The 10,881-nt window shown below is 37.5% G+C and overlaps 1 protein-coding gene across 1 annotated transcript; it reads right to left on the bottom strand.

Annotated features, from left to right (window-relative positions):
* Positions 1 to 8,935: 8,935 nt before the first annotated feature.
* On the bottom strand, positions 8,936 to 10,293 carry LOC115810394 (tribbles homolog 2-like). Its single transcript, XM_030772712.1, has 3 exons — positions 10,159 to 10,293; positions 9,712 to 10,004; positions 8,936 to 9,383 (listed from the first exon to the last, which is right to left on the bottom strand). Exons 1-3 carry the CDS (start codon positions 10,291 to 10,293, stop codon positions 8,936 to 8,938), a joined length of 876 nt encoding a protein of 291 aa, XP_030628572.1.
* Between the last annotated feature and the right edge of the window lie 588 nt (positions 10,294 to 10,881).

Raw genomic sequence — 10,881 nt, 5'->3', positions numbered from 1 at the left:
GTCAAAGTACTGGCGATCTATCACTACATACATATACCATTGTTCTGAGTACAGCCCATGTAGTGATTTGAGTGAGTTAAACAGGAGATCCTATTTGTTGGTAGGCGTCTGTATGCAGCAACAAACATAGCAAGTATCACTCTGATATTTTTACCCATTTGGACCTTTTAATTCAATAACTGCAGTTTTTTGTACGTTGGTCAAAAACAACAACATCATTCCATATTAAACAACTTCTCCTCTGTGGGGACAACAAACTCAATAAAACAAACAATTTTGTTTGATTTACAAACAGTCTCTAAATGATCCCATGCTCACATTTACTTTTTGAGACTCTCTGAGATAAATATTGACCTTGGAGACTCATCATCTGATTGATTTTCATTCAGAATTGGCCAATTTTACGCTACGTTGCAACCCCATGCAATAGTTCAACAACAGCAATGGTCTATAAATGCGTGTGTGTGCGTATGTGTCATTCCATGCTATTAAATGTCAAATAGGTCCAATGAGATACAAAACCAAGAATGAGTAAAAGCAGAGCATACAGGTGACACCAGGGCGCTGGAGTTTCAGGGAAATAAAACCACGGGCATAAGAAAAAGAACAGCGTCGTCTAAAAGAACTGTTTAATTCAAATGCCGTACAAGGTAATTCAGTCTGCAAATCAGGCTGGGATCTGACAAGCAGACGCTGAAGTTTTGTTTAATATAATCCTGATTATCTCAAAAGGAGCAGAAGATAAAGTAGACGTGAAATGGTTATGATAAAAAGGGAAAAGACAGACCTATGGTATTGTCAAATTTAGTGTAAAACCAGTTAATTGGTAAGCCATATGGGATGTTTTGTTCAACTGCAACCACAGTTGGTGGCAGTTAAATACATTTAGCATATTCTAAATGGAGCTATACTAAGTTTAATGGTTGTGCTGATCTGATGATGAAGGAGCAGGCAGGTGGAGAGAGCTCATGGGAGTTTCTTTATGGGCGTCCGGACGTGGAAAATGTTGGAAAACGTTCTATATTTAGTGGAGACAGTTCTTTTTGGAGCGTGACCTGCAGATGGCCCGTGTGCGCGTAATACAAAGCAGAACAGATGCGAAGAAAAGCAAATCCACTCTGACCCTAACTGAAAAATGGTTTGGTTGTATTCCATGCAATCAAGTCATGTTGGAGCTCTAATCAGAATTAGAACTTAGAAAAAGGCACATACCTGATGTTTGCTATATTGTTTATTATATCACTACAATTCTCCTGCCTTTCTTCATAACATTATACAAACATTTTAAAAAGAAGAAAAAAAATCTGTCCACTAATATTTCGATATCTAGTGCACCTTACAGAGACCATGGAATAAGATAACCAAGTACCCCTCAAAAAATAAGTTTTCGTGATTTGGCTGTCTCTAAAAACGACCAACCTGAAAGAAACACACAAGGAAAAGATTTTTTTTCTCTTTTCACAGAACATCTATCTTTGGAAAAAAAACAACACCGAGAGAAAAGAATCCCTAAAAAAAAAAACAACACATAATCACACAATCAAACTATTAGGTTTTTCTTTCTTTTTTTTCATTGCATTAGCTCTGCATTTATACACTAACAAAATTGCACTTAAGCTGCAACTTCATGTGTGAATAACAACTTGGGATTTTTTTTTTTCTTTTTCAAAATGAAGATCAGCCTTGATTTATTTTTTTGAGTGTGGTTGGTACTGGCTGGAATAAAATGGTGTCACATCACAACAATATTTACATGCATGGAATGACAGAAGTAATGTCACTGTCCATTTAATGTGACATGTATGACATGATTTGACAGGGAAATCAAATAAATAAGAATAAGTAGTAAATAAGTTTTATGATTGTTCAGGATGGTAGGTTCTGTTGCTTAATTTTAAGCAATATTAATCACCTACTGACACGAGCAAGATATTTCAAGATATTATATCACAGTATTAGCTATTAGTTATGCTAGTAATAGACCAATATTTCCATGTTGACTCCATAAAACTGCTCATGAAAAATAAATATTGAACTTCAGATGCTCTCTCTCCCAACCTCCCACTGACACTGTGTGTGACGGCCATCTCAACACACTGTTAAATTACAGTCAATGACATCTTGTGACAAACAAAGTCTCGAGATACGTAAATTATTCATATAAATTACACCTGACCATCAACCAACTCCCCAAGCCTAATTCTACACACACTGCAAAGAGTTCAGTTAAGCAATCATTTTAGCAGCAATGCCTTAGCCTTCCTAACCACATAGAATGAATAATAGATGGCCTAGCAGCAGTGACTTTCCAAATACTAGAATGATATCTATTTTTGTGCTGAGGCAGGGCAAAAGAGGCACCTTTCAGTCAAACTCAACATGAATTAAATTTGAAATGCCTTTCTTCACAAAAAAAAAAAAAAAAAAGGCAACCTTCTCAAGCAATGTACCTGACCCACTTCTTAGTGAGGTATTCAATGACATTAGCAAAAGTAATTAACCTTTAGCCTGCAGCACCATACAGTAAGAGAATAACAGAAATATTTCTCTACAAACTCACATTGATTTTGTGATTTAATATGAAAGCAACCAAGTAAAGGAATGAGACAGAGAACTGTGGTCCTTACCCACTGAAATAGTTTTTGACTGGTAATATCATGAAGACTGTAGTGGTTTCTAAAGATGATGACCTTTAAAAATGTCAGGGATCCTTCCATTTTACATTTCAAAAATTATTTGAAATCTTTTACATTGTGGCGAGCGCATGTGCTCAGCAACAAATACACTATTAATTAATTCATTTCCATGTAATTAACATTCGTTTTTTTCCATTCATGGTAACACTTGTGTCTTTGAGAGGCTGTCATCTAAAACACATTTGGCACATATGCAGAATACTGGGGACCATCCTAGAAATACACTCAAAAAATTTTGTCCAAAGATAAATCACTTTGAAAACAGAACTAGCAATAAATGAGCTATGAGGTCAGAACAACAACAACAAAAAAAAATACAACACAACACACATTCACAAAAACAAAAAGAAACTTTAAGCATTGCATGGATGTTACCCAGATTGGTTCTTAATGGAGTATCAAATGTAGGTAACTACACTTGCTGTAGTCGCAGCCAAATTATACGACTAATACTTCACCCCGTGCCCTCCTCCACACATATGTATATTCATGGAACATTCATACAATGATGAAAATGATTCAGAGTATTGGCAGTTAGTTGCTAATCACCCTGCTGTGCTGAGATGTGCATAATTGATTAGACCTCAATTTACGTAAATCCATAATTCCACGCACTGCTAAGAGTTAAAGGGAGCACATCTCTGTTAGATCCCCCCAAAAAACACAGATATTTATTGAAACACACAGTGCCTCTCCCTTAACTTGAATGTTCCCTGTAATCTGTGTCTATACATCCTGACATGCACCAATTAAGCTGTCTCCAGCTAAGAGGCAAAGGAGCCACGAACCCCACAGTAGGGCTTCACCACAGCAGGACTCTCAGCACGATATCACAGCCGTGCTACTTAGGGCAATGCTTCACAGTAAAACCCCTCTACAAAGCCCCTCAGCCTCAGGGTTTTCATGCATTCAAATGTGACCTATGACCCCCTATTAAGAGCACCCTATTAAAACCTGATTACATGGAAATGAAAGCCCAGCTATGTGTGTAGACAAAGTTTATCTTTGAATGTCGTGTAACACACAGACTTTAGGACATCTTGCGAAAAGTCTTTAAAGCAATATTGTGCAGGATATTTAAAAACTACTAATTCTGGACGGTTAACAACATCACAAAGGTTGATACTGTACTATTAATAGAAAATTAAAATCAATTTGATTGTATTAACAATTAAGCCAACTAATTAAACTCATTAACTTACTGGACCGTGTCTTTGATGAGTGCACATCACAGTGGAGAGTTGTCTTCTTTAATTCCACTGAAATACGCTGCACCTGTTTGAACGGATTACAGACATCAGTATGTACAAAGAAAACAAAGGCCGTCTTTAGTGACTGCCCGTATTTCTGTACGGCATGAAAGTATTTTCAGAGGCGCTGAGCGACTTTGAGGGAAAAGCCAACAAAAGGTGTTATTTCACCATAGACATGGAGAGAAAGACAAAAAAATGTAAATATTTCTTCAATTATAAAGAACACATTTGTTTAAAAATCTTAACAAAACCATACAGTTTTCAATGGAATTTAATGAACGGATATCCTGATGTTAACATCTGCCTTCTGCCAAGCGGTCGAATGAAAATTCAGGAACATATTTTCACGTGCGTATTGTATCCGCTGGCATTGTTCCTTCATACACACTGCTGTCAAGACTGACAAACTGGATAAATCTGATTAAAATACAATAGTTTTGAGCTTGAACTGTTTTCTTTCCTCAGCAAACCCACATAATAGATTAACCACATGCCCCATTGTCTTGATTCTCAGTATACAGAGCAGCATCAGCGAGACTACAGATGCAAAGTCACCACTCTCTTTTTTTCTGCACGTTTCCTGGAGTGAGACCTGCTGTGAGAGGGATCCGTCAGCCAAAGCTGTATCTGCAACATTCAGCTCGGCCTGAAGGCTTTACTATAAGGATCAGCAAAAAGACATTACCTAATTAAGATCCACTCAGCTGAAGGACTTGCAGAGGGCTTTTAATCATGACCATTTTTCTTCAGAGGTCAGCCATTCCGGCGCTTCAGGGGAGCGTGTGCAATGGTGGGGGGGGGGGGGGGGGGGGTGTCAAACATTTGAACTATTCAAATCAAATGGCTAAATCCATTTAAATACCCATTTAAATCAAAAATGAGTATTTTCTGTATTAAGTTACTGAGTGCAATGTGTCACATATTAAAGCTTAATCTGGACACAAAATACCAAAAACAGATTATTACATAAATTATAATTTGACTTTTATATTATAACTTTTAAATTAGCATGATCTAATGAATATGCAGTTACTTATAAACAAAAGCAAATATTGCCTTTTCCTTCATTTCCTTCAGTTTTTAGTTTTAACAAAGCAATACTGCTCTCTCCATCTTACAACACAATAGCCATGTACAACATTCTGCTCTCAGATGAGTTTCAAGCCTAAACAGGAAGTATCTATAAACAAAAGAAGAGATACAGTGGTAAACAGCTCCTCTTTCAGTATCAGTCCCATGTGGTCTTGGGTAAAAACCCTATTTTTAAAGCAGCTGGATGTAGGGCCTTGCTAAGAAGACTCCAGCAGAAACCTGCTGTGGCTCTGTGTGACAGGACAGTGTGGAAGTGAGGCAGAAGACAAGCCATCACACGGCTGACAATGAGATGAGAGCAGGGGGTGGCCACCTCAGCTTAGACACAATCAGAGATTAAGAGAATCCCAGTCCAATACTGATGCTGTTTTTTATTTCTTTTGACCATCACTGCATAACTGAATCACTGATATTAATGGCATTAACAGCATTATTTCTGCTGTTCTTATTTAACTGTTCTTATTTAACTGTTCTTTTTTTCTTCCTTTTTTTTGACATTTCTGTACCGTTATGTAGCGTGTTGTGGAAAAAGTAAAAATAAAATAAAGGGCAAAAAAAAGATACAAAAATAAAAATAAAAATAAAAGTATATATCTGCATCTGGGTATTTCTAAATACAAATGTTTAAAATGCATGGTTTAGCATCCTCATGATGACAGCTCCTGTGTGAGCTAGAATTACGCTTCAAAGTTCCTAATCCTGACCATATGTACTAGATGCATGCTCCCTAATGCTGACACAATATTACTGAGGGCTGATCAATTTCCTATACAATACATGAGTGCAAGTGCAGTGTTTAGGTTTTAAAAATGTATCATTAAATTATCAACAAATTTTGGACTTTCTTTTCTCTTAAAACATACAACATCATTACTCTAATTTGTTTTTTACCTATTATTAAAATAACTCATTATGTTGTTGAGCATGTAATTCACATCTGAAGTTATCCAAAGCCGAGGATATTTTTTCATTGATGTGGTTCCTCATTGACCTGCACTGGAAATGTCCACAGTGAAAATACACACAGTTCCCAGTGTGACAAACACACCACAAAGGTCAGCGGACTGTCCAGCAGAGTTAGAGCAGCGCTGAACCTCATGATTCCAGAAAAAAAAAATGCTAAATATTGACTGCACCATTTCAGTACTTACAATATAAATGTCACCATTGCTGATACATTAAAGCATCTGAAACACCTCTGTCTATTGTAAAACGAAGTCATGTCTTTCACTCAGGTGCAGTCAATAAATAGATACGCTATCTGCACAAGTGATCACACTCATATTGTTCAAAGCAATTATGGGATCCATTTGGTTTTGGAGATGACAGATGAGATACAGCTATCTCTGCGTAAAGAACAGTGTTGAAGTCAAATGTGTGGCTGCTTCAGGCCCATCCATTTCAGCTTAGCTAATCAAAAGTATTATACAACTGTTCAGATCAAGTCATGTTTATTGTTTGCCAGTGCAACACTATTTTTGCCTGTGTGTGTGTGTGTGTGTGTGTGTTTGGGTTTACTCTTCATAAATTGAAGGCTAACATTCCTGAAATATTGGAAAAATTGGGAGGTCTGATAGTTTTCTTTCCAAATTAATTTGAGCAAACGATTTGATTAAAATAATGGCACGTTTGCAACTTGTATAACTCAAATCCCAAGGGTATGGATAAATTAGTAATATATAATAAATAATTAATTCCTTATAAATGTTTCTCACTTGTCGTGCATCGCAGGTTCTACGTGTCAAGTTTATGTTGTTAGATTAACAGTAAACGATAAAGACATGTCTTCACGGACAAATCTAACCGATTACTCACGGTTTAATTATGTCACACATTCGTTAATCACCAGTTCCCATGGACAACACTACTGTCAAACTTTGGTTGGATATTTAAAGTTCATTGCAGAAGGATGACAGGCTAGGAAGTAAAGTTTTAATTAATTCTGAAAGAAACGCGCGGAAGATCATTAAAGCAATGACCTTAAAAGAGAAGTTAGTGATTATTTCTAATTAGAATAAAATTGTAATCAAAACGTAGAACACTCGTTCCACGACAATGAACCTATATGCTGTTTTGAAGCAACTCTTACTGAAAAGTCGGCCACAAAATCAGTAGGGCAGTGTTACGACAACAATCTCTGAGAAGATTTATGCTTTAGTATTCGCCAATAACTGGAGCGCACGCACAGTCCAGTCCACTCAGTATTAGAAAAAAGCAAATGATATTCAAACACCTCGCTGTCGCACGAGAAATTCTGACACTGCATTTGAAAAACACACGCGACACTAGTTTTTAAAACCTGGAAGATAGACAGCATAATCATTCTGTTTTACGCTTAAAACTGTTGTTCACTTACCTTCTTAATTGCAGCTCCAGCGTCCTTGTTTTTGTTCACCGTTTTAATTGGAATGGTCCCCAAGACACAGTGAGAGCTTTTGTTTCATTGTATGCCAAAAACTGCGCTACTGGGCAAAGGACCACAGTACGTTTTCTGTCAGTTGTGGTCGATACTAATGCTCGTCACAACTACTTCGCTTCAGTAGTGAATTGTCCTCGGAGTGAAAGGTGCAAGTAGATGCTACCGCTCTCCTCTTTTCACGGTGTTTTCTCTGCCTCGGCGTACATGAACGGGCGACGGCCTGGTCTCACACTCACACACACGCACACGCGCACACACACGCTCTCACACACGCATAGTCACTCACACGCTGTGTAATAGCTACTGTCCCAGACCGCTCCACCCCCTTTTCCGTCAAGTTAATTGTAGTGTAATAGCGCCCCTCTTCGAGAAAATACAGAACTTCAGTACCAGAGAGAACTGGTTTTAACATTTGCAGATTTTAAGGTCTAGTAGGTAAAATATCCTGCTGTTCAATGACAAGTTAAATTACTGGGTATACATACAGTGCGGTTTATAAAAGTGTACTTCATATTACTATTCCCCAAAAAGGTCGGGACTCCTAAAACGTCTAATTTTATTTTTTGTGTAGTGAAGTGAGCGGTTCCTTTAATTAGAGCGTTCTCTAACGACGCGCAGGTAACCCCTTTAGGTAGGGAGCATGAACCCCATGTATTTTCAATGCTCTCTCCTGTGAAGGTGTCTGGCGGGGGGCGGGGGTTACTCCATATATATATATATATATATATATATATATATAATACAAGTTTATTTAGAGCATATATATGTGTATATGGAAACAAAGTATTCCATTTTTTTGTATTGTACTTCATTATATTGTTTGTACTTTTAAAGAGGTTATGAAGTGCTAATGGTTACATTTTGGATAATTACTAATGACAGGAATCGATCTTTCTCTCTGGTGTGTGTATCACTATATATCCACAGAGCACTGTGCCATTTTTTTCAGTATATTTAAACAACTAGAGGAACTTGTGTGGAGTGCCTACAATCAAATAAATCACTGTGTGAAATATTGGTTTTGCTGTGCTAAGTTTATTTTGATGTGTTATTTTACAAAGTCAGAGAGCAACCATTGCATCCAGATACCATCTACTGCGACTCTAGACATTAACCACTAATTCAGTCTGTTAGTAAGCCGTCTCTGTTTGTGATTAATTGGACACTGATGCTTTATGCAATGTAAAGTAAGGGTGAACACTGCCACACTGGACACTTCACAGATGTGCAGTCAAGTCAGCTATAAAACTTTCAGTTATAGCCCTCTCTTGGCTGTAAGTATAACCAATCCAAATGATGAGAAAAAGGGGACTGCCTTCTCCAAAATGTGCAGAGAAGAGTAAATGCTTTTTTTTTTTTTTTATGGCACTCAACCATGGGTTTTTAGCAGACATCAATTGATCCCTTAGTAGCTACTTCAACAAACTTTTGCTTGAAGATAAATTCAGATAACCATCAGGTTTCTTTTGCACCATTCATCTAAATGGGTCTGGCACCACCTGATCAAAGTTTTTTTTACAGGATGGACTTCCTCCCAGATTTTCACCATCTCTAGCAGAGTAAAACCAGGGATGGTCCAGGATTTCCTTGGCCGTGAGACGTTCCAAAGGATCTAATCTAAGAACACTCCGGATGAGACATGCAGCCTCAGGTGAAACTGTGTTTGGGAGACTAAACTTACACTGTTGAATTTTACTGAAGAGTATGCCAAGGGCTGTGTCATTAAAAGGATAGTGTCCAATCAGCACAGTGTAAAGCATGATTCCAAGGCTCCACACATTGGAAGCTTTTCCAGAGTACATTCCATCTGCCTGCAGGGACTCTGGACAAGTGTAGGCAGGGCAGCCATGTTTACCTGAGACAAAGTCATCATTTTTTCCCATGATATGAGCATCCTCAAAACTGTCCAACTTCAAAATGGTTCTGAAGGAGGAAAAAAACAAACGAAAAAAAAAACAAACAAACAGAATTTTAACTCAAAACCTCTGGTTTAACTGTAGGTGTGACCACAAACACTCCAGATTCTTTATAAAAAAAAATTGAATGTCATGGTAAGTTTCTCCTCTTGTCTTTTAAAACAAGATGTACTATGTTTAGAGACCCATACAGTATGAAAAAGTGTACTAAATGAATTAGGCCTATATGTGAAAATAAATCCCACTTGAATAATGTCTATCTTGATTTGGCTATGGCAAGCTGTTTTCATTTGATTTATTGAAGGGTGCTGTGCCTTGTAAAGAGAATGTCTCACCGCTCCACATCACAAAAGACAAATTTCTTTAGTTTAAGGTCTTGTAAGATCACGCCATTATCATGGCAATGGGCCACGACAGACACTATTTGTTTGAAGAGTCTAGCAGCCTCATCCTCTTGTACTTTTTGTAAGGTCCTCACATATGTATGAAGGTCACCATAGTTTTGCTCAAAGAAGACATATGCAAGCGTGTCTGAGGGAACAATGTCAGCCACTTGGTTCAGATTGTGGTGAGCTGGGAGATGAAAGTGAACTGCCAAAGTCTTCAGATATTGAGTGGTATGTAACATCTAAAAGAAAGTGGATGTGAGATGATAACTGCTGTTTCAGGAAGAAGGAAATGAAAGGAAAAGCTTGTTTACCCCAAGAATATTTTCATGCATTTCTTTTGGTGGCCAACAGACACAAGGACGTGGCCTCCATTGACTGTCAGCAAAATCTTACCTTGCAAAGGAAGCCTCGATCTGTCAGGACGTTTTTAGCTCGAACAATATCGTCGACTATCGGGCCAAATAAAATATAATTCCCGACGCAGGTCAAATGTGGATGTCTTAACAACTTTCGTGATGTAAGTACCATGTTTCCGCGTAGGGAATGCGGGTTTACCGAAATTTTTTTTGTTGTTATTTTATGTCGTGGTGTACGAAGAGATTAGCCTACAGTTTTACACCAGGCGAACTAAATAAACAAACACTGAATAAATAGATAACTGTACACATTACAGTTAGAGATAACCACAGTTCTCATCTAGATTATGGTTAGCCCTGAGAAGTCCGTATATATCAGTGGTATACGACGAGCGTGGACATATTAATGCTACTTTCTAAAAACAACATTGGAACGTCATGGAGAAAATATGGATGATAACAAAACTATTTGTGGTTGTCAGGTGAAGGTGGTTTTCTTTATAATCTTAAACATCCATTCGCTCTAATTAAGTAATGACATTTATACGTTTTCCTTTATTGAAGGACTTGTTCACAATACACAAAACACAACATGCTTGGTGATACATCGCTCATATTTTATCGACATAATTGTCAGAAGTCATTGAAACATGGAAGCTGTATTAATTCAAACATTTTTGCACTTTTAAAATGTTTACACATAAGCAGAACTCCGCCTAGAATTATTCAAACCAATATTAAAACGCACACAGAACCAGTA

The sequence above is a fragment of the Chanos chanos genome, chromosome 1, assembly GCF_902362185.1.
Source record: "Chanos chanos chromosome 1, fChaCha1.1, whole genome shotgun sequence".
NCBI lineage: Eukaryota > Metazoa > Chordata > Actinopteri > Gonorynchiformes > Chanidae > Chanos > Chanos chanos.
Note: the sequence above shows the minus strand (reverse complement) of the source record. Positions and strands in the feature narration are given on the sequence as shown.

Bases quoted from the DNA above. Each gene is read 5' to 3' on its own strand.
- LOC115810394 (XM_030772712.1), bottom strand. From the start codon at position 10,293: ATGGTACTTACATCACGAAAGTTGTTAAGACATCCACATTTGACCTGC. The intron at 10,005-10,158 runs GTAAGATTTTGC...ACTTTCTTTTAG, and splicing joins ATCGAGGCTTCCTTTGCAAG to ATGTTACATACCACTCAATA. The intron at 9,384-9,711 runs GTGAGACATTCT...TTCCTCCTTCAG, and splicing joins GTCTTTTGTGATGTGGAGCG to AACCATTTTGAAGTTGGACA.